At 33.4% G+C, this 24671-nt stretch overlaps 1 protein-coding gene across 3 annotated transcripts in view; it reads left to right on the top strand.

The window, feature by feature from the left end:
- Positions 1 to 24671, top strand: part of LOC149907366 (zwei Ig domain protein zig-8-like) — a 314072-nt gene that overhangs the window by 26467 nt on the left and 262934 nt on the right. For all 3 annotated transcript variants that reach the window (XM_090102383.1, XM_090102382.1, XM_090102380.1), the window contains exon 2: positions 8691 to 8821. In XM_090102383.1, the coding sequence (XP_089958509.1) occupies positions 8758 to 8821 (64 nt within the window). In that variant the 5' untranslated portion in view covers positions 8691 to 8757. The remainder of the gene's footprint in view (positions 1 to 8690; positions 8822 to 24671) is intronic.

Genomic DNA, 24671 nt, shown 5'->3' with positions numbered 1-24671 from the left:
AGTTATGTTACGCTTTTACGTTTTTAAAACCACTTATTCGTTGTGAGCACAAAGCGTTCTTTATTGTCCACTTTCAGAACAAAAGCCGAGATCAGTTCTTTAATTTCCAGATAGTTGGCGTATTTGGAAAACGCTAGTGTAAATGAATGGACGGAACTGGAGCTTTGCGAGATAAGAAGTATTTGTGCTTATTTAAATCAACGCCATCTAGTGCCAAATTAAGAACTACATAACGTAGTTCACGCCACATAACATCAGAGCATACGTCATAATAGGAAAATTTTTAGGGCAATTAGAAATCATTATTTATATTCCAATTGCAATTATGATAAAAAAAATCTATACGATAAATATTTTGAATACTTAAGTGGTTCCCAAGATATTCCCGAATATATTTATAAACTCACTACCTCGTATAATATTAGCGAATGTTGAAAAACTGGGTTAAGGGTTTACAAATTCGTAAATCTAATGACGCTAGAGGGAGGCTGAAACTTATAATGAACGCTTTAGTTATATTCCCCAGTACCTGATAAATAAGTTTCAAAATTGTATGAAAGTTTTACTATTTAATAAAAACAGGCTTTGCCTCGATACTAATTTAGCTTCAAGGGTCTTCTTTACGTTTGAATAGGTCTTTAGGTATCATAAAAACCCTTGTTCCTTTACAATGTACTTCGTAAGTTTTCTTTCTGTTTTCTTTGGATATTTTCTCATCACTGTTTATTATTGGAAAATTAATATTCAACAAGTGCAGACCAAGTGCAAATTCATATTTTATTAAATGCACGTGTAAAAGATTTAGAAACATCTAATGTGTCTAAAAGTCTAATTCAAAATAATAGTGATGCTTTAGAGAAATAAGGAGTTACATAAATAGCCTGCTTAGCACGGCAAATAACCGTTTCGATAACCGTTACGTTCCTACCGTTGCCGTCCGTACCGATATCTATAAAGTTATATTTTACACACTCCTACATACCAGGTTACGACAGTATTATTGCTGTTGGGATCAACTGCCCGTGACTCGGATCTTTCGATAAATTCTGTTACGGGCCAATTACAGAGCGACCCGATATAAAGTAAACAATTTATTTTCCAGTCAATACTGTCAGGAATTGGTACGTTACCCTTAAATTGGAAAGTTGTTCAGTATTGGCGTTCCGAAGTAACTTTTAGAAAACAGCGTAGCTGCTAAAATTACTAATTAGTTAGTTACGGCCTTACAAATAGGGTTTCATTTTGTTATATACAAAACTGCTCATTGGACTATAAAGTTCTTATTAAATCCTATAATTGTATCTGCTCTTTTGCAGTGGATCAAAATTTTGTATTAAATCTTTTTTGTATTGTATTATTGTATTATCTGCTCTTTTGCAGTGGATCAAAATTGATGAGCAGTTTGATTTGTATGCCCTGTCGCCTTGCTATGCAGCTGATTTCCCAAATTCCCATGTTCATCACCAAGATTGTACAAGATTGCAGTATTTCGAAACCCATGGCATTTATATTGAAGCAATCCTTCACAATCTTAACCAACAACCTATAACCCATCTGCTCAATAGACCTTTTTTATCGCCCTAACGAAGGGTTCATAAAATGAAGACATGGACTCTTCGAGTTACGAGGGTAGTTAATTAAGTACAAGATGAACAATAGTGATCCGAGACCCATAAATTGGTCATAAATGTAGCTGATCCGGTAATGCTGTTAAGATTGTATAGCCTTTACAAGTAGGTCCCGTAAACTCTGGATAAACCTTGGATAAACGTATTAACATATCTGCTAGTAGAAGTTACATCTTCAACGTCTTTATTATGATCATTAACCATTAATGGTTCAAGTTTTAGGGCTTGGGATATTTTTTGGGGTACCTACGTTTTTCTTTTCTTCTTCTTTAATTGAACTTTCTTGGTACGTAAACTTGTCAATTCTTAAAACAGAAGATTTCTTTCCATGAAGTAGTAGCACACGAGTATGACGACGTAGATGAAGTGGGAAGCTTAGATTGCTCGATTTACATTGTCTTCACGGATTTATAGGGTCTCCAATAAATCACTACTGTTTTTGCTCGGTGGGACGAATCATATCACAAACTTCATTTGTGTACAAATACACCAATTCGTTCTATTGTTTATAAAGTTCGATTCGAAAGTATTAACGAGCTTAAAACCTTGACTATAGCTGTGCTAATAGTACATTCACTACACTTCTAGTATCCTGTAATCTTGTTTTGAATGAACTATAATATTGTAGCAAAAAACACCCCGCAGTCTATGCGCCAAGCGCAAGTAGTAATTTGTCCGAATGGCCCATAATGTCTGCGAATTTAACATTAGTACTGTAGCAATAAACACATAACAGCTCCACATTCTTCGTGTTTCAATCTCGCGCTAAAACCAAGAGCATAATTTATCTTGTGACGTAAGTTCGGGAGTTTTACGTCGGCAAGAAAGTTCCGTTGGGCGAATACCTTCGCAAATTTATGTGACAAATTGAAGTACAGATGTAAATGTGTTATGTTGCTAATTTCACTGTGAAGTATTCAACCGACTTTGAACTGAAGGGGATTCTTAATTTAGCTCAATTTGCGATTTATGAATTTATGGTTCAGTTTACTTCTTCTATTACTTTTCGAATCAATTATTTTTAAATTACGTATCTAACATATGATTTTTCTCCTAAAAATTCCTTATTTTTCTGTTCCAATCCCGAAATTGAATAACAATTTATCTTTTTAATGGTTAAGTATCACAAAAGATTCACAAATGATTCTTGCTTGTTACAAATTCATTTCATTACCTGGCGTAATATATTAACTGTACTAGAACCAAAGAAAATAAACCAACCGTAAATAAGAGGCGTTGTTTACGGCGGGCTTACTTAATCATATTATTATCCTGCTATTTAACAGAAGAAAGGAAAAAATAACAAAGTAGTTAGTGAGGCTTAACCTTGCACAATTGTACATTGTTCGTTAAGCATTGCAGTAACAGCGCGCTGGAACAAGCTATTTTAACATGCAGTCGGTAGTCAATTTTCACAAATTGTTTTGGACTTTACAGTTGTTTCGTGCTACATTTTTCACATCCCGAGTGCTGAATGGCGCTGTGATTTTTCGATCTTTTTGCAAACTCTTGTAAGTTTGTACCCTTGACCCATTTCGCAGGCAAAGAATCACTCACATTGCGGCAAAATAACAGAAACAAAAGAAAATGTACAAAACATTTGAGGCCTTTGCGACGTTTGTTAGTATTTCGGGAATTTCGTGTAAATTGGATTATATTTATGAGTGAAATGCAAACGAGGTCCCGAGTTGCTCAAGAAGAGTGTCCATTGTTGTGTCTGTACAGAAATAACAACATGTCTATTTTGTTTTACTAGGCGCCTCGAGCGGCACCCACTTTCAAAAATGTTATTTACTAAGTTAAACAGAATTAGGTCTGTATTTAGTTACCAACTTTCGAAATTAAGACAAAACTTGTGGGCTCTTGTGTATTTTAATAGCAAATTAGAATATACAATGTTTAGTTTATATTTGAACGAGTAAAAATATCACACTAAATCAGGATAGTAAACTTATTGTCATATCCGCAAAAAAGATAAAAGATGACGAAAACAAACGTTTCTCTTCAGTGACAAAATGCAACTTTATCTCCACCAATACGAGCAGAAATAAGTGTATTATGTTTTCCACATTCGCCGACCCTTAAGGAAAATGTTCAACGTTCATTTCCAGAGCACAATAATTCATCACTTATGGATTTCTATGGCACTTGGGTTATAGTTTTTGTCGTCAATAACAGATAAAAGACAAACAAGAACATCTCGATGTATCGCGGTTCGCACATTTACAGAATTAACTCGAAATCTTTGGGATTATAAATCACAGAATGTGTAAAATATGGATAAGTTATTTCTTTTTTTATTCTCTTATGTTTTCAGTAATTTGTGAAGTGGCTCTCCTCTATGTGACTTTACGCGCTTTTAGAAACTATTGTAATGTACAATCTTCGTTATTTATGTGACTGTCTCATGAGATAAGCCCCCTTGCAGACGAATTCTATAAGTATTACCATGAAATATCATGGCTAGTATATTTTGCATTAGTAATATTATACTCTGTTCTACATTCCACGTTTTTGTTTGATCAAGATATAAGAATATCTGATTTGTTTTTACATATGTACAGCATAGTTGATTTAGTGTTATGAGTAACTGTGTAGATTAAATTCTGACTCTTGTTTACATTTCTAGTACACGCCACTCTTCAAATTTTGATTTCGTAGTTATTTATAACTCCTTCAGAGGTAGAATGTCACGCAAAATTACAAGCGAGCAAAACGAAGCCTTTCCAAAGTTTATATTAAGCAGTAATGAGTTTTTGAAACGAGAAACTCGCGCTGTAGGATCACACGAAAAGTTTAAGGGCAGGCTGGCGGTTCGACGTCCATTACCAGAGGCAACTTTCAAAAGATAATGTGTATATTCTTTAACCTTATAAATTTCCATTAAAAGTCAACTGACTCCGACCCTATTAACAGTTGCCTCTATACAATGATGAATTTGTTCCCAACAAAGTTATGAGTGAATTGAGGAAAATAGCGGATATAAATGTTGAAAAGAAATTGACGAGAAATAGACTTCTTGGTCAATTGTCCTTGTTTGAAGTAGGTGAAGATATTTGAGATTGTGCGGGAATAAAATAGTTTTATAGTTTTGCAAAATATAATTATTTATTTATTAAAAAATAACTACAGGAAAATGTACTAGTAATAATATTTTAATTAATACTTGAATTATGCATCATTAACTTCCACATTAACAATCTATAGTCTACATTTGTACAATGTCATACGTTATAATATTATACTCATATATGTAGTTAATAGACAATTTACATTCCCATACCCATTTCATAAAAAAATTCTTAAGCTTGTTTATGCATAATAGTTTCTTTAAAATTAATAATGTAAATAACTAAAAACAAAATTACATACAATAATTAAATATTTACACCTTCGGTCCAAGTACGGAACCTTGTGCGACTCCTTTGGATAAGCGCAAAATTCGTATGATTACACTAATCTATTGAGCGTACAGATGACCGTAATACCTCCCTGCCCCACTCGGCTACTCTGGACTTCAATTAGGAAGGTAAATGAAAGATGAAAAGGGATTTCTTTCCCAATTTCAGCCGTGTCGTGTGCCCCATTTCTCGCTAGGCTCAACAAAGCAGTGGGTGTAATGGGCACGTCTTACGAGCCTGTATAATGAAGACGAATCACTGTCATCGCTCTGTATTAAAATCTGTTATACATTCGATAATAATTATTGCTTTCCACGAATACTTTAACTCGTAAGGTTTCAATAATATCCAATGAATCGAAATCGTACAATTCTTAATCGAAAAGGAGATGGATTTTTTTTTGTTATCTGCTGTATTATTACTTTATATATTAATATTTTATTTATGATGTAAGTTATTTGATGTAATATCATTTAATTATTAAAACATTTTATCAATTACAATTAAAAAATTAAGAAACACAATAGATTGCACCTTAGGGTTTTCTTTGCCATTTGATAAAGGCACTTTGATAAAACTTAACCATTTGTATTCTAAATCATATGTTTTTAGAAATAATTCATTAAAATAAATGAAAAAAACATTTAAAGCATCCCAATTTAAAACGCAAGTCGTATATGATGAATGAGTCGGTCCGTTGTGCCTATTAAAATATTTCGGCTTCCCACAGCTTTTGTCTGCCGACATTTTGATTAAGCGATTCTCTGTACGAATAAAGTTTTTAATCTTTTGTCCGTAAACAGAGCAATGGGGGCTGTGTCACTACTTTGCAGATTTGTGTTTGATAATCCTTCATCTCCCAAGTTGTTGATAAAGACTTGTTTTGTAATGTACTTTTATTATATTGGGACTTTTTCGAACAGAAAATTTAGGGAATAGGTATAATAGAATCATTTGTTATTTTATTCCCTGTCTATATGTGTGTAAACTAACACGTTCTCACATTTATAAAGCTCGTGAGTTGGACTATGTAAATCCCTTCAATGTAATCATCGAAACGAAAGTCTATGCGAAATATTTAACCAAACTTGATTTTAATTGCCTAACTATATCTATACTAGTCTATACTAATATTATAAAGAGGAAAAGTTTGTAAGTATGTATGTAAGTATGTATGTATGTATGGTTTTCACGCAAAAACTACTGGACCGATTTCAAAAATTCTTTCACCATTAGAAAGCTGCATCTTTACTGAGCAACATAGGCTATATTGCATTTTCAAAAAAATTAGAGATCCTTACCAAAAATGCAATAATGTAACCCAAGGTGTAAAAAAATCCTCAATAAAACTTCTGTCATCGCGTGCGCTGCGGAATCTATTGAAGATAGAACAAAAAAATGTTCTACAGTATTATAGAATGGATCAATATCTACAAGAAAGTCCGCGATACCATATGTCCATCTTCAGTAGTTATGTTACTACAACAACTTTTTTACGTTTTCAAAGTAAATAGAAGTGCCGACAGTAATCAAACCATGTTATCCATACACATATATTAATCCTTATCCCATTAAATGATGTATTATTACAGACTGTTTCAATACGAGCAAAATACTTTTTAAATGAAAAGAATTGGATATTCCATTCAAAAGATATAACGAATTTGAAAGTGTCAATCTACAGAAAATAGTACGTATACTGTTCGAGCAGGCCATAGTGCGGGGGTCACGACTCACGGAGGAATTCTACCAATATGCGTCTTGACGGAACACAGTGGGGTTTTGGTCGGTAGGAATCCGACATAACCCACGGCCCCTCCCCCGGAGGCTGTGGGTATCTATGAAAGATTTCCCCACTAAAACAAAAAAAAGAAAAAGGCCGTAGTGCGGGACGGGGTAAAGGTGATTTTCATGTGATTAAAAATTAAACCTATAGTCCGACCTATAGTAGACTTTTCACTGTAACGATATCGCTATCTATGCGGGTGAAACCGCAGGGCATTGCTAGTTGGTTGATAATGTAACATTTTGCAAGTGTAACATTGAACTGTGATGAATAACATTGCTTATGATGTTTCTTAAATCCTGTGAAATTTATTCGTATTATTCGTAAACGAACGAAGATAGATTATTATTGTAATACATATTTGCTAGTTATCATTATTCTATTTCAGATTTAGTTGGCCGATTTCACGGAATCGGCCAGAATATTAGATCTTCATTGTATTTATCATGAATTAATAAGAACGATGTACTATAGAAAATTAGGACGTTCCAGGTAATTCTATCCTCGTCCTATATTCAGAGCTTGTTAGCCTGTCAATATAAGATGTTCAAACAATGGATATGTGGTTTGCTCATAATACCTACTATTGATAAATACCTTTATGTAATCTGTTGTTATTGGCTCTACTTTTAGTCTATGAAATGAAGTTACATATTTTTAGGAAACCATATCTTACGGGTGATATTAAAAGTATTTATAAACACACTAGCTTTCCGCCCGCGGCTTCGCCCGCATTTTCAAAGAAAAACCCGCATAGTTCCCGTTCCCGAGGGATTTCCGGGATAAAACCTATCCTATCTCTCAAGTTGGATCGAACTGCACATGGTGTGCTAATTTTATTATAATCGGTTAAGTGGTTTAGGAGTCCATTGAGGACAAACATTGTGACACGAGATTTATATATATTAAGATGTAGAGATAAACTACGATAACATGGCGCGCCCCTCCAAAATTCAAAACGTTTGAAAGTATTTGTGAAATTCATAATAAATGATATAATAATATAATATAATAATAAAAATTAATAATTTAATTATTATATTATTATAAATAATAATAATATAATATTTAAATATTTGTATTTCACTACACACATTGAAACAGTAATTTGGAGGGGCGCGCCATGTTATCGTAGTTTATCTCTACGTTATTGTTAAGTAAATTCGAAATGTTGAAGACAAAGATAACGTAGATTTTTTTATTGCATCTGTCAAATAAATTCCTTCAGTGCTCTTTAACAATAAGCCCTTTATTTTTAATCTGGGCAAGGCCCTCTGGTTCATTAACCGTTCTTTTGAAACAAAAAACACATCCAATATCCATCTTCTTTGTATTTATTAAAATTTCCCTGTTTTGACTTCATCGTTTATTTATATTCGCGTAATGAATGTGTCTCTTTGTCGCCAAACTTGATGCATTACACGAATAATTAAAGCATGTATAATTAAAAAACCTTTGACGGCGAAGATCGATATCATGCGAAAATTAACATTTTCCGCGAGGGTTTAATTAACGCCTTTAAAAATAATTTTTCGCATTAAAATCGGCGTCGTATTTATTTCATCTATGATTTGGATTTTATCACGAGCGATCGGAGTTGATCCGGGGAAAATGAAATAAATACAGACATTTCGATGTTAATTATGAATTTTAATGTAGCGACATGTGTATTGGTAATCTACTTTGCTTTATTTAATCTCCTCTATAATTTATTGTGTATTATTATGAGCATTTTATGTATATTTGGCACGAGATTATATTTTATTCATTTTTTTGTTTAAAGAAAAGTAATGAAGCAATAGTCATTACGTTAGTAGGTACTAGATACATAATTTCCAAACATTCATTTGTAATAAGGCAATTTAATTGTTACAGGTGCGTGTAGCGTGCGGTGTATGCGCGGGTGTGAGCGGGGAATGCGCGCGGGGGCGGGGCGCTAGCGATGCTTCGAGCGCAGCCCGTCGCGCGTCTCCTGCTGCTGTGTCTGACGCACCTCTCGCCGCCTGGTATGTACTTGCCCTTAATGCTGTATAGGGTGTTCTCTTTTATGTTACACTAGCTTTCCGCCCGCGGCTTCGCCCGCGTTCTCAAAGAAAAACCCGCATAGTTCCCGTTCCCGTGGGATTTCCGGGATAAAACCTATGCTATATGTTTCTCCAAGTTACCCTCTATGTGTGTGCTAAATTTCATGCAAATACATCCAAGGAATAAAAAGTTTCATACAAACTTCTATCCCCTATTTTACCCCTTTAGGGGATGAACTTTCTAAAATCCTTTCTTAGGGGACGCCTACGTTATGACATCTAACTGCATGCCAAATTTCAGCCCGATACGTCCAGCGGTTTGGGCTGTGCGTTGATAGATCACTATATCAGTCACCTTTGAGTTTTATATATGTATATAGATGTAAGTATATTATATATAGGGTGTTCCAAATTGTTAAAAATAAAATTAATGAATAAAGTTACCATCAGTAATGTACCTTTTTTTTTTTTTTTTTTTTTATAGTGGGGAAATCTTCCAAAGATACCCACGGCCCCCGGGGAAGGAGCCGTGGGTTATGTCGGATTCTTACCGACTAAAACCCCACTGTGTTCCGTCGAGCCGCTTTAATGATGGGGCCGCGGGTATTTGTTAGAATTCTTCCGCGACCATTAGTAATGTACCTACCAGTTAATGTTTTATAGGATGTTCTTTTGTACAGATGTTCGTAAATTTATCATCGTCATCTGCAGCTCAGATTTGTTGCACTCAAAGAGCACAGGTCTGATATGAAAGTTCAGGCCATAATATTTCGAGATATTTCAATTGTAAAATTATCAAAGCCTAAAGTAACTATTGTGAAAAGGAAGCGAACAATGAATCATAGAGACTCAGTGTGACGTTTTTAAAAAATAATTTCAATCTAGCAAATATACTTTCAACAAATACTTGACTGAACATTAAGCTTCATGAAACTCTGTCCAATAAATCTAAGTAATAAACTTTTCATCAATAAGCTATGGAACTTACGAAATAAATGTTCATCCAAGTATGTATTTAAGACAAACATTACACTGAAATCGTCTTACCTTCAAATAAATACATAACGAAGTCTGCGAGAGCTCGCAACTTTCAAAGATTACGAAAAATTCAACGGATTTTAGTTATTCATTTGGACCTTTCTTGTCCCTCAATTTCAATAAGGCCGTCCCTTGACTTACATTTTAGTCGAGTGTTGTGTTTTAGGGTTCCTCTAAGATAACAAGTAATGTCAACAGAACAGCTAACAAATAAACTGTTATTGTTTTCACCGGATCTCTCAATTTTACTGAACCTACATTGCTGTATTGCTACGAGAGTATTTGTTTTCACTTTGTGTCGCTTCGTCATATTATTATTTTTGTGTAGTTCACACAAAAAGAATAATATGACGTCATTTACAGTGAAAATACTTTTACTATTAATTATGTTACCTGCGGCAATTCTAGCAGCTATAAAAATAATCAATTTATAAAGAAGTAATATTAAAATTGTCCATCCATACTGTCCGTAGAGTCTTGACCAACTTATCATTTAATTTCGCGGAACCCTCAAGAAGTTGGAGATATTCTCTTTTCCTGTCTTTTTTCCTTTTATTGTGAAGTTTCGCGAAGAAATTGAAACCAGATAACTTTATCGCTTATACTTTGAAGTTTGTCTTTTTGTAGACGTCTGTTGTCGCAGTTATTTAAAAATCTGGGAATGGATTGATCTTATTCACGCTTTTGTACTTAAGAAACGATCTAAAAGTTTTAAATTCTTAGAAAAACATAATTTCAATTCAATTACGAATTGCTGAGATTAATGAATTACTATAATCTAGTTTCTAGTGGTGTGTTTATTTCGATTAGATTCAAGTTAGTAGATAGATTAATTAATTTCACACACACAATTAACATAAAAATAATTATAATAGTTTAAAAAAACTAAAAAACACGCTTTTAGTTCGGTTTTCCATAAAACGCGTGTTTTTTATTTTTTTAACTATTATTTATTTTATCAAATTAGTGTATTGTCATCGGTCCTAAATAAATCTACAAAGTTTGAACGAAATCTGGCCGTTTAAAGTGGGTCAAAATCCCGCCCAAAGAAGTCGGTTACAAACTTACAAACATACAGGTGAAGCTATTATAAAGCGTGTAAAAACTGATGGAAGACAACAAAGAAAAGTATGTACAAATGTAGTATGTACAGTACTTAGTTCCAGTATAACAGAAGAAGATGAATTATGTAAAGATAAAATCAGTTTAAATATCCTAAGTAGCAAAGTTTTTCGTATATAAGACATTCTTTGGAAGGAAGAGGATAATAAACATTCCAAAAGAGAATTCTAAAATTCCTCTTCAAAAAGTTCTGGGAATTGAAAACAATCCACTAGGGATGAACGAAATCGTAAAGCATGTGAATTTAATAAAATGCCAATATGCCGGCTATTTCATTGCACAAAGCTATGAATTTCCTTCAGGAATATCGCATATTTTAGAAGAGGCTCGGCGGTAAGCGTCTGTTTGAGCTGCGAGGGGATTCCAGGTAGGCTTTAATAAAACCTAGGCTTAGGCCTTCTCCGGGACGGAAATCCGTTCAGCTTTGTTTTGGTAAATACGGATAAGGCGCTTCTATTCGGCCCGTTAAAATGGTGGACCGAATCCCGCCGCATCATTATTAGGTTTATCATAAAAATTGTCGCGAAAATGAGATTTATGCAAAGGCTTTAAGGCTTTGTTGAACAGGGAAACCATTTAATCTCTTGCAGATGTTTCATCTACCTTTATCAAGGAAACATCCATCAACGTATTTAACTTAAATATGAAGACTTTGCTGAAATATAAGAAAGATGCGTTTGAAATCCGTTACCTCAATCGATTTTCTGTACGGACAAGTGATCAGTCTTCTGTGTCTTACCAGCAATACTAAAATGATATTTATTTGACTGAAATATCTATATGGATTTGTTAATTACCACAGTACTTATTTTGTGAATTTAATAACCAGCCATATAACTATATTGTTTATTAGCTGCACTTCGTTTGTCAACACAACCGTTAACAGTGTCAATGTGGGAACCAATTTACTTTGAACTGCATTTACACCGTTTCAATGGGAATATTATTCAACACGAGCGAAGAGCGAACTATAAAATAATACCACAACATTTATGAAACGGGTGGCAGTTATATGTTAGTAGTGGTGCCTTAATGGTTAACTTTATTGCGTCAAAAAGCCGAGGGTATGGTATACTGGAGGAGTATGCAAAAATGTTAATGAACAGTTCTCAATTGATATTTACATTTATTAAAGAATCACTGATACAATGACTGAAGTAGAGTTACTATTCGTTAGGACTTAAGAAGTAGTACCTCGTCCATTCCATCATTTTGTAAACTCATCAACAACATAATATAAACCAGATATAAGATCAAGTATTTACAATCTTTTCTAATTTCTTCTTCGAAATCATTTATCATAGTCTATACAAATGTAGACAAAAATACAGACAAAAAGGAGCAGACAGTAACATTGCCGTGTCTATAACAACAATCGCAATAAGACGCGAGAAACGCTCAATCGCAAATTGTTAAAGTTTTATTTATATTTTAGATGTTTCGTTTCGAAAACAAACAGATATACTCGGTAATTCCGAATAAAGTTGTGATTTAATTTGCTAAACAAATATAATAACAGGCGGATTGTTGTGAATTAATAATTTCGTTTCCAATCCGTTGTAACGAAATTAATTGCTATTTTAATTGGTCGTGATAATTTTGAGAATTGAAGAATTTTGTGAAAACAATAATAACTTGTAACTAATTTAAAATTCGAGTGCAGTCTTGTTGAGTGGTTAGCGCGAAAGCATTGTAATCAAGAGGTCAAGAGTTTGATATTATTTGGAAATTAATTTAAAATCGTCTGAAGATAACATGCTATGTCATTATCATTTCAATTTATTCTGTTTTACGAAAAGATGAAATAGACTTCAGAGTATGTAAGGACGTATGTCGTAACGTGTTTTAAAGCATATTACTCTACAATTTTAAGCTATTGCATAGCTTCTTTCGCGGGCCTTGAGCGCGGGGACCGAATCCAGAAATTCCGTAACGAAAAAACCTCACGCTCCCCACTCCGACGGGCACGGAGGTGTGGCTTGAAGGCATAGCATGCAATAGCTTTACCGCGGCAGTCCCCGAGTGCCACACGTCTTTTTTATAATAATCCGCTGTTAAGCTTCATAATTCTAAGGTTTATTACAAATATATATAATAATCTTAAGATGATAATTATATAGGACGATATGAAAATAAAAGAAATCAAATGGAATATTCGTTTGACTGAACCCAATAAAATAAATTTAGTGTAAAAATAAGTGAAGGAGTAAAAATGTGTCTACTCTCAGAAAAAAAAGTTTTGTTATAATTAGTTAAAGCAATATTAGTTTTCTCGGGTATTTTATAGGATCTGGCCACAGCTGATGCTCTTAAATGTCCACCCACTTTTGACCTCGTTCGTATTTTGTTTTCACAACTAAAATTTGCTTATATATCGTTCTCTAATGCGCTCTCTTCACAATAGGCAGCGTTGGGCGAGTAGAGGCATTCACGATAGTGTAGAGGGCCTAAATGTCTATGATCGGGCATCATAGTAGATGTTTATTCATAATCGCCGTAATGGCGGCAAACATCGACGATCATTTGTTGGGCCAACGCTGCCCATTGTGTAGAGGGTCTATAAGTTTTAATTTATTTTCTTACAAACATCAATAACGTTTCACCAATTCTAGTAAATTTAACTTATTTTGTTACAGAGATTGTTATTATTAATAGAGATTCTCCTCATGTCCAATGTTCTTTAAAATCGTAACGCCGCGCGGTTGCGTCACAAAGTTTTTAGTTCCATTACATAAGCGAGAGGCCTAGGTTTGTCCCAGTATCTGATAATTCATTACTCTCCCTAGGTGCCTTTGAAATTCCCGCGCAGGGATGAAAGGGTTCAACATGACGGATCTGCTTTGATCTCGAGATAAACATATCTTAATCTCGAAGGAGTGAAATGTGGTTTTAGTATTCCGCGGCTAAAAATATAGAATAACTAACGCTTTTTAAACTATTAGCTTGACTTTAAAATGTTCTTACTTCTGAGTATACAGTGCTCTGAAATTTTAAAGCATAGTTATTATGAAAAGTTTCAAGATATGGTATAAAATAAAATAAATAAACGGGACATAGTTTACTATTGTTTTGTAGTTTGTGAACTATTAAGAAGTTTACACCGTCTTTTAGAGTTCTGCTCAGAAGTTTGGACTTATTGAAAACTGAAAATACATTAAGTTCGGTACTATACCAATGTCTTTGAATTTAAGTCGTCTAAAGTATTAGAATGATTTGAAAATTTTTATCTTTATCTTCATAAAATTTTGTCAAAAATAATAATAATCAATAAGTCAGAAATCATACAATGATTTTCAATGAAAGCAATTTATCTATAAAATGTTGGTATATCTCATAAATGCACAAAAGGATTAACGAATAGCAAAACAAGAATATTGATTTCAGAATATGGTGACTTAATACAGTTCCACTGAAAAATCCATATTACGCCGCCATAACGTCCAATTATTTTTTATGAATATAATCCTATTTCATGATGAACTCAAAGGTAGATCGACGTATAAGCTCGACGAATAATTTAGCAGTTACCCGACTTTCGCTAAAACCCGAAGCATCCCATCTGATATACAAGCTAATATTTCTGTCTCTTCACGACCACTCGTAATTTTGTTACACAGACGGCAGATGCGTTTAATATCGAACATAAAAATATACCTTAAGCTCACTAGACGAAGAATTAGTGTCGCTTAAATTTTATACCGTTTTTATGTATGAACGTGAATCGCTCCTACGAATGTGGCTTTAAGCTTTTAGAATATTTTACGCTAAGTTGCTTTTTATTGGAAGTATGAATATGGGATGCGGGTGTTATGTTTGGCCATCTCGGTAAGACATGTCGTGGGTTATGGTCGCTTATTCTGCAAATGTCCAGTACATTATTGGATAATTATTTAGAAATTGAATATCGTCCGATACGTTCAACTTTATACTGCGCTGAGTAATAGCAGTACTTAATAGCTGAAATTGTACAGGTTATAGTAGTTTCAAGTAATTTTAGCTTAAACTTCTGCGATTAAACTTTTGTTTTTCAACTGAAACAAAATGGATGCAATATATTTTTTGGAAATGAAAGAAAGAAAGAAAGAAAATACATTTATTTTAATGTCTTGCCACACAGGAAAAAAACAGAGAATAGTAAAATACAATAAAGTTTGGAGTGCGAAGAAAACAGAAAATTATATTCAATACTGATTTTAACATTAACACATAGGGTCTGTGCAGCATCAAACATTAAAAAAGGGAACCACTCGGTGATATTCTGTGATGCAGAGGCATCGCAGCACCGGTTTTCAGTGGGCCCTCCTCGACAGTCAAAGGAACAGTGTAAATTTTTTACATAATATATTTATATAGTTAAGAGAAAGCAATAGGTATACATAAATAATTAATATATTAAAAAAGAAAAACATATTACATATATACAATATACATAATTACATTATAATTTGTATGTTATAGAATTATAGAAACTTTACTACATATACAGGGTGTCCCACTGTTGGTATACTAAGCTCAAAGGCGGTTATAGTTTTGCATACCCTGAGTACGTAAAAAATACTTATAAAATTCCAGACGCATTTTTTTTTTCAAATAGATGAATTCTTAAAACTCTATGTGTACACCCATAACAAGCAACCCGCCCAACTTTGCTACCAGAACGTGAGCTATCGTTTAAGATTATGTTTTCATAGACAAAATGCTCACATTAGAGAAGCGGTATATGCCGGCTGCGCGAAGCTAGAGAAGAAAACATGAATTTTCAGGAAAAATTTAGCAAAAAATTTTTGACGTAATTTTGTTGTTTAAATATTTTTTACGTGATCAGTGTATGCAAAACTACAAATCCCTTCGCGCTTAGTATACCAATAGTGGGACACCCTGTATATTGACTTGGTTGTAAGGGGAGCAAACAATGTGAAACATTTAGTTACGATGCAACTAAAGCTGGCCTACCTGCCTTATGATTAGATAATTTTTATATTTATTTTTAAAATTAGTCACAGATTGAATGTTACGATAAGGAGGAGGCAGGTTGTTCCAACATTTAGTTGCATTGTACTTAAAACTGCCTCTGAATGCGTTTGTATGAAATTTTTGAAAATACATTATATACGGAGTTGCCCTAGTATTATACCTGCTGTTTATATTACGCCCCCCAAGTTATTTTATCATGGAGATACTCAGGTTTAGTAGACTTTACTATTCCAAATAGTAAGGTGGCAAAATGCATGTGCCTTCGATTTTCCATATTTAATGTGTGATTGATTATTATTATTTCATCTTTAATTCAACCGACTATAATATGACCCCCATTTCAATATGACAAAAGATTTCATAGGCCATTCTTATCAATTAATTATTATTGGAATGTCTTCTTAAATACCGCAGTAGTAAAATTGATGAACACAGACCTGGGACATTACAAAGCCAATTTTCTAAGAAAGTCTAAATCGTAAATAGCTGAGAACAAAGAGATATAACAGCTGAAACGGCGACATCAAACCGACTAATTGTGACTTCACGCTTGACAATGTGTAAATAAACTGACCTATGAAATGTGGAGTAGTGAGCATGACTATGGTGGATAGCGGGTTTGGTTAACTTTTACATTGTTGTCATTATAATGACTATGATAAGTAAACAGTAATAATGTGAACCAACAAAACAAGCACCTTATTCTATCTAAAATTGTTCATTTTGTTGTTTAATGAATGCGTTAATACGTAACGTTTGCTTTTTATATTTTCAAATCATCATTGGTTAATGTTTTTCAAACTTAGATGTATCTTTAAGAAGATTTTTATTAATAACTAGCGGTCCGCCCCGGCTTCGCCCGTGGTACATATTTCGCAATAAAAGGTAGCCTATGTTCTTTCTCAGGGTCTAAAGATTATCTGTGCCAAATTTCATCAAAATCGGTCCAGTAGTCCAGTTCAGTTTATGCGTGAAAACCATACATACATACATACATACAAACCTTTCCTCTTTATAATATTAGTATAGATTATTGTAATTCAAACATTTTATTGATGGCTCCATAGACAATTTTTTTTAGTAAATGAAATCCTGATACTTCATAAGAATTTTTAGATTAAAGCTTTTCAAGCTCTAGCTTCTGGCCCGGTTTTGTGTACAAAAGATACGAGAATGTTTTTTGCATTCAAAAAAGAGTACTGGTTTTTGATCCGGTGAAATATAGATGTGTAATCAAAACTGAACTAGCATACACTGTATTGATTTCTTCTAGTTTTTATCCTGCTTCCGCTCTTCCATTTTTAATAGACTTCCATGAACAATTGCTTTGTTTAGAAAATATGTCGAATGGACAAAAATATTGTAATACAATTCAAGTGCAATCGATTGCCAAGGCACAAAGTTTTGTTGGATAGAATATTATTCGTTTGGCTCTATTGAGTTAGTCGATACAGGAATTTTACGATGAAGTTTCAAGATCTTTTGTCCTGTTCACTAGTAGTTTTTGACCTTCAAACATTCCTCGTTCAGCTAGATGTGTATGCATTTTATATCCACTCTTGTTATAATATTATGAAAGAAGACATAAAGATTTATGGCTATGCGAGGAAAAGGAAGGTTAATTTATAGAACCACGATTTTATAAACAATGAAAGCATATTCCGAAAAATTTCAATGACCTGACATTGGCAAGTAATAAACCTGTTTCGTGTATTTTTCATACTTCACAGTGACCAAAAAATACTCGTTGAACCGAAATAAGCTATTGAAAGTAAAGAAAATGGAGTTTCATAGAAAAAAAATGTGGGTCGCATCTGAAAAGAGCGGGAACGCGACACGAGTTGGTAAATTGGACAATTTGTGGCTCTGCTCATAGAAAATGCGAAACACGCTTTAAAACTGAGATTCACTTTAATTTGTTTTAAAAGTTGATAACACAGTTTTAAATTGCAATGCCATAAAGGTGCGACTGCATTGCTTGCAATTGGTTAAGTTGTATTGTACACGCTTGCTATTGAGTACAATTGAGTAGGTCACAGAGCTGAAGTAGATAATTCTCTACTAAGGACATTTTGAGTCTTTCAATGTCATGTGGTTATGTCCATTTTAATCAAATCTGTTGAATGTTTAAATTCTTAACTATTTTGATATTTCAACATACTCCGTGGATAAAATACCAGAGTTAGGCTGATTAAATCGTGAAATATCTAAGTATAAAGCAGATATTCTCAGCGCTAGATGGAGCTTCGGTCCACTACTCCGCACAAACGTTTATCCACGAAATGCGGTTCAGCAACCCATTAATCCGTTAATCCAAGAAAATCCATTATCTCCTTTATCAAACGTGAAATTTAACCTGTACTATATTTTTAAAATTCATTCGTAAAGCGCAGCCACTACCGCTGGCAGTAATTAAATCTAATTTATGCTGTATTCAACCTGCTTCTAAAGAGGATTTGTGTCAGCGTGCTCTCATTAGTGTTAAATAATGAACCGTGTTAACCTTTTTCGAAATCATTTTACACCGGGATGGCAATTTTTATCAACCTTTTGTTATTACATAGCCTTGGCCCAGGGTATTACCACAGTATTACCATTATTTCCTACAGTAAGGAATCGCCTTTGATGTCGCGCGATGCCGCCGCCAGCGTAGGTAATGACGCTGCCACACGAAAATACGCTAGGGTTGCAACAAATGGGAAATAAAACAATTGTGATTATTAATATTATGATGAAATCTTTATTCATATGTACATTCAAAATAATTGCGATTATTAAATCTGATGTAATTATTTGTTCATAAATATATAATTACACATATTGCACTGCTAAATATTATTTACGTGGACACTTTATTTTTGGATGTTCTTAATTGTATATTATAACATTTAACTAAGTAATGCATTCGCATTGGGATGTACAATCTGATTAGAAAATAATGAGGACAACATATATACATAGCTTTGATTTTAATTCAACAGATACAATTAATACAATCTTTCTGAAATATTGTTTCCTTCTGGGATTTCAATGTAGATTTACATCCGTAAACCGAACAGTTTGTGCGCGCCATAATAGAATATGTAAGTACCTATGTATAATAAAATTATTACACAAAAAATACGACTGCGTCATCCTTTCGCGCTAGGTAAAGCAAACTAAGCGTGTTTGCTTTACGCGGCCCGCGTCGCCCGACCCCCGCCAATTCCCCTCCGTTTCTCTGCACAAGTACATTCGTCGCACTACTGTAGGAAATAATGGTAATACTGTGGTATTACGGTAATGTATACCTTAATCATTTCTTGCATTTAGCCTGCTTAATGTGGACTATATCGTGGGCGGCTCGAAGTACATTTTTTGCTAGTATATATAACATGTTTAATTTCGTGTAGTTTGAAAATAATCTTTCATCAAATTGTGCTAAAACAAAAGGAAATAAATTCACTTTTATATGAGATGAATTTATTTATAATGACTAATGAGACTGTTTATAAAACCTTAGCACATTTGTTTAAAAACATGATACTATGCATACTATTTAAAAATTATATTGCCTTGGTACAACGTAGTAAATATTAGCATATCTTCCTGCATATTTATGAATGTAATTTGTATGCCTATACATCTCTATACGCAATATGATTACAACATTATTGACGGGCCGTAAAACACAGCCTCCCGCTGGCCTTTTTCGTTTATTGTTATTCATTTTTCCTTCATTTTAATAAACTTCTTTACGTTCTATTGCAAGATGTCAGCCGTGGCCGGGCGTCAGTATTAATTAGATTTTTCCCTCTTCTATTTATTTGGCAATATAGTCGGCCATTGCTCCGTAATTATTCTGTGGTTAAAATAATTTATGTGGGCAATAAATCGTGCGTTTTCCTTTTCGTTGAAATTGGCGTTAATTTATTTGTGAATTTTGTTGTTTCATTATTGTCTAATGTGTTTGTGTCTTCTTTTTTACGAGTGTTCGCGTAATTACTCGACTTAATGCTTCTTTCAATATTATTGCACGCCTCATAAGCGAAGCGTTGAGGTGGGTACTACTGTCACTTCGCGCAAAACATCTGATTTTTCAAACTTAAAATGTCTTTATGTATCATACATTGCACTTGTAAGATAATACATACACACACATATTAAGAAAAAACACTATTTTTAACGTTCATGATATTTTTGATGTCATTTTTGTTATTTAAACTAGTTAAAAAACAGTTTAAAAAAGTTCTGTCTTGGACGTCCGTGTGTCTGTATGTGCGGATCCTTTTTCTTGTTAACACGATAGCGACCGAAATACTTTACTAATCGAGTCTTTTTTTTTCTCTTACGCTTGAGTATGCTCAGGAATAGAACCCTTTCATTTTTCAGGGTCTGATTCGATGTGGTTTAATTGTTATTAAATAAACAAAAATAATAATTAATAAATATTTATTAAAAAAAAATTATGAGGCGTGCACTTTTGGATTTTCCAAATTATTTCATAGTTCACTCAATAAAGCTTAGTATTTTCTTTATTGAACAATAAAACTTTTTAACTCTACTTATTCTACTTCTTAACGTTACCCATGTGGCCAGAGAAAACTACCGTTTTCGATATTATATTAGGACACAATCTTAATAAAAGCAAGAAATAAATGTCGAATCCGGTATTGTTTTAAGGAAAACACAACACAATATGGTGACATTATTATACACCAATACATGTTAGGTTTGTATACGAAAAGCTGTATTTTTACCGGCTACGAAAAGTTCCGGGTCAGTTAATTAACAAGTTTCATTTGAAACAAGGCGTGACTGCTAGTTTATCTTTTGTTGGGCTATTTTGTGTTAGAGAAAGAAGTAAAAAATACGCATTTCAACTCTAATTGTGTAGCTTACATACAGCATATTATAAATGCGAAAGTTTGTATGTTTGTTTGTTTGGTAATCCTTCACGCAAAAACTGCTGAACGGATTTTCATAAAATTTGGCACACACATAGAGGGTACGATGCTGCGGGCGTAAAGCTAGTTTAAAATATGTTAATTTATAGCATGGAAGATGTGATTAAAGTTCAACTCAAACTAAAATCCCCACTATTTTAAAGATGCATTGAAAGTTTAATTTAAATCTTATCTAATACCTTTCGTTCGTTTATTTGTATTGGCAGTAACGTCTGGACTGATTCAAATTGGACCATAATATTTTAGCTGTAACAGCACTGCAAGTCGAACTATCGTCTTAATTTTATCGGCAAACTTTCGGAGCTAACTGCGGGAGGGGATCACGCAGGCTTTGTGTTAGCCCTCTCAGCTTTGCATTCGTATATTGACCGAAGCCCGACTTGGATCTATCTTTTATTTCTGTTATTTTGGTCATGCATTGTTTCACTGTTTTGTTAATGTTAAAATTAGGAGTACCATTTGCTTCACTATTTTGTTAATGTTGAAAGTAGGAGTGCAATTAATGCCAACACTGAACTTTTTAGTTGTGGATTTTTGGGAGTGGAACAAGGAAGGTATTATTTTTTTATTTCCTCTGTAAATAAGGACAAAATATAATATCTTTAATTCATATGTGTCATCATGTCAATATGTAGTTAGCAAATTCCTTCACCCCGTTACAAAGAAAGCTAACCTAAAAATACGGTTTCGCGCCAAGAGCGCTATTCTTTGCAGTTATTTCTAGACTTGTTTCACCTGAAACACCAATTAAATGAAACAAGCTTAGAAGACGAGTGTGAAGTGTCCTCTACAAATACCGACTCTCTGAAATGTTATTATTTAATTTCGTTCACGCTACGGCCACTAATTGGACACGATAATTAATTTAACGACCTTTGAAAGTTATAAACTATGACTATTTGATTATATTGCGGTGTATATAATTATAGTTTCTTGCCTCCCGGTAGACCCGGGCTATGGTATTTAATGCTTCGTGAAATATGTTTCATTTACTTATTTACATTCGGCAAAATATAATTATACAATACAATGCCGTGCATCGTAAATTGCAGAATTATAATTATCTTTATCTTTTCAACAGATAACTATAATTTGTAGTGATATATTTCTAAGAAACATGCAGTTATTTAGTACATCTCCTAAAGACAGAAAAGCTTAATTTTAATAATTATAAAAAATGTCTAAAAGAACAACTCCAAAAAGTGATATTGAATGTTTGTGTGTGAAATATTTTAAAAACTCTATTTTTTAAAACTTACCTTTGTTTCACACTGCGTCAATACAATACAATGAAATAGTTAAACTTTACCAAATACGTTATCAAATTTATTTCATACAACTGAAGAAACTTATAAAAGTATAGAGCGTGTATCTTGGCACTATTAGCTTAACTAAAACAAATACTTTGCTATCGGAGTAAATAAACACATTTGTACAATCCGATACTCCCAACTTTGCCCACTAAAAACTTCGCAAATTCGGTTACAGTGTAAGGCTCAGTACACACGAAGTGTTTTTAGCAATATTTTTTTTTGTGGAATATCAATAGACATGTCTGCAATTGAATAAAATAATCAATTGACTAACTCTGATTTTAAGTGTGGCACAAACAGTACTTACGTAAATTTTGTATAATTATGGCTTTTTGAGAGTTTAGATTGTAATAATTTATTATGTTGTAAACGACTTTAATACACTTAGTTTAACGTAGGGAAGGAAGTAAAGGAATTTAGAAATCAAACACAAACAAGGCTTTGATACATTTAATACTTTATCTTATAAGAAAGTGCTACAACTCCATAATATTCACATTGTATGTTTTAGTAAAATATAATTCTTTTCCGCAACTTTACCCAAAACACAGAATGAATTCGTACCGTTAATTTTAACTACTTTAGCGAATGGAGTCGCAAGTTTAAATTTCAATACAGTCGCTATAATGTGCCTCCCTGCTACCGCTCTGTGTTTGGATTTGAATATTTGTTTAGTCCATTATATTTTAACATCGCGTTGAATAGAGAAAATCTAATTATCAAATTGCTTTGAATGGAAACGCTGTCTCAGCATTATCAAATGAAACCCCAATTTTAACGTCCTTCCTTATTATAATGCACAGTCCTTTGTGAATGTATTGAAAAAATCAGTATTATAATATTATTATATGGAAAAGGAGAATAAATTGACGGCTTTTGTTAAATCCTATAATGAGATTAATACACCGCGCTTTTTTGTTTCGACAGAATATCTTTTGATAAGTTGCGGGTTTTAACGAGTGAATAATTAAAAGATATACAAAATATATATATGAAAGAAAAATCGGAAAATATATATTTATTAATTTGAGAAAAATGTACTTGTAATGAGAGCTAAGCTTTAGTTTAGTTGAGCTTTCAAGGTTGAACAAATTAGAAATGTTGATGGATTAATATCAGAAGTTGTTATAATTTTCATTGACAGCCCGGTGATTTTAACGTGATCATCTTATTCTAGTCATTTGTGAATTGGGGAATTCTTTTAACGGTAACAAGGTTGTGGGGTACCGAATCATCGCAATAATTGGTAACGCATTAAAATGCATTCAATAATTCAAGTTTTACTTCAAGAAGTCTTACAGCAGATAGCAGGGTTATAAAAATACGAATTTACTTTTTCTTTTTTAATATATTATAATCTATCTATCTTTACTAATATTGTGCATGCGAGTTACTTTGCCAGTTAGTGAGTCCACTATGCTTTCATGTCTTAACGACTGAACCAATTTTGATGTAGCTCAGAACATAGATGAGGCATAGCAAGTGCACGAGCTTGTAACTGCTATCAATAATGGTGATATTATATCTGTAACCGCTCGTGTACAACTTGCCTAACTACAAACAAAACATATGTAAATGTTCAATTTTCGTGAGCTCGTTTTCTTTATAACGCACTATGTGTAGGGGCGTGATCGGAATACAAGAATTTGAAGTAAAAAATGGACAATTGGAACCGCCGTTTGGGACAACGTCTCGAATTGAATAAGAATTTGTTTAGTTTCCAATTTATGTCGCCGTTGTTTTGCAATACTGTGTGAAGAAGGAGACACTTTATTTTCGTAAAAAACTATGGTGGGACTTACCCTTTTACATATTATGTGTTCGTAAGTCATATTTAAAATTCGTATATGACTTTGAACAAAATTCTGATCCAAAACTGTAGCATCCACATTCCACACGTAGGCATAGCACGTAATTTTTCTTTTTCAAAAAAAGGCATCCATAGAAGTTATGAAATCCCACCATCTGTCATTCATACTTGAAAAAACGTCAAAAAATATTATTTTTTATATAAATTGAATCCGCGTTTGTGGCTCTTGTGTGAGCGTTCAATTAACGCTGTGCGCTGCGGCTTCGGCATTTGGGAACACGAGAATCAAAATCTAGTGCAGAATGAATATATTTACAGTACTATCGATATTGAATAGAATATGTATCAAAAACATTTTACATATTTCAACAATTCTAAATCTATTTTCATGAATAGTGCGTACATGCGCGGTTTCGAAAACAAATCTAAAATACATGATAGCTAGCCGCCCGCCCTGCCTCCGTTCGATTTGATCCGATTTTTCGAGTGAGTGTTGTGCCCAATACCACACTTTCTGCTGTCTTTTGTAGTTAATAGTCTCAGTGAACTTATAATATCATGTCATTGAGAGATGATATTCAATTAGAAACTGTATTTGTACATTATCCAATTTGTCAGACAATCCTACT

This window comes from Colias eurytheme, chromosome 6 (genome assembly GCF_061535395.1).
Source record: "Colias eurytheme isolate Ceu_HAF_F1 chromosome 6, ilColEury1 Martin Lab GWU primary, whole genome shotgun sequence".
Classification (NCBI taxonomy): Eukaryota; Metazoa; Arthropoda; class Insecta; order Lepidoptera; family Pieridae; genus Colias; species Colias eurytheme.
This window is presented reverse-complemented; position numbering and strand designations above follow the sequence as displayed.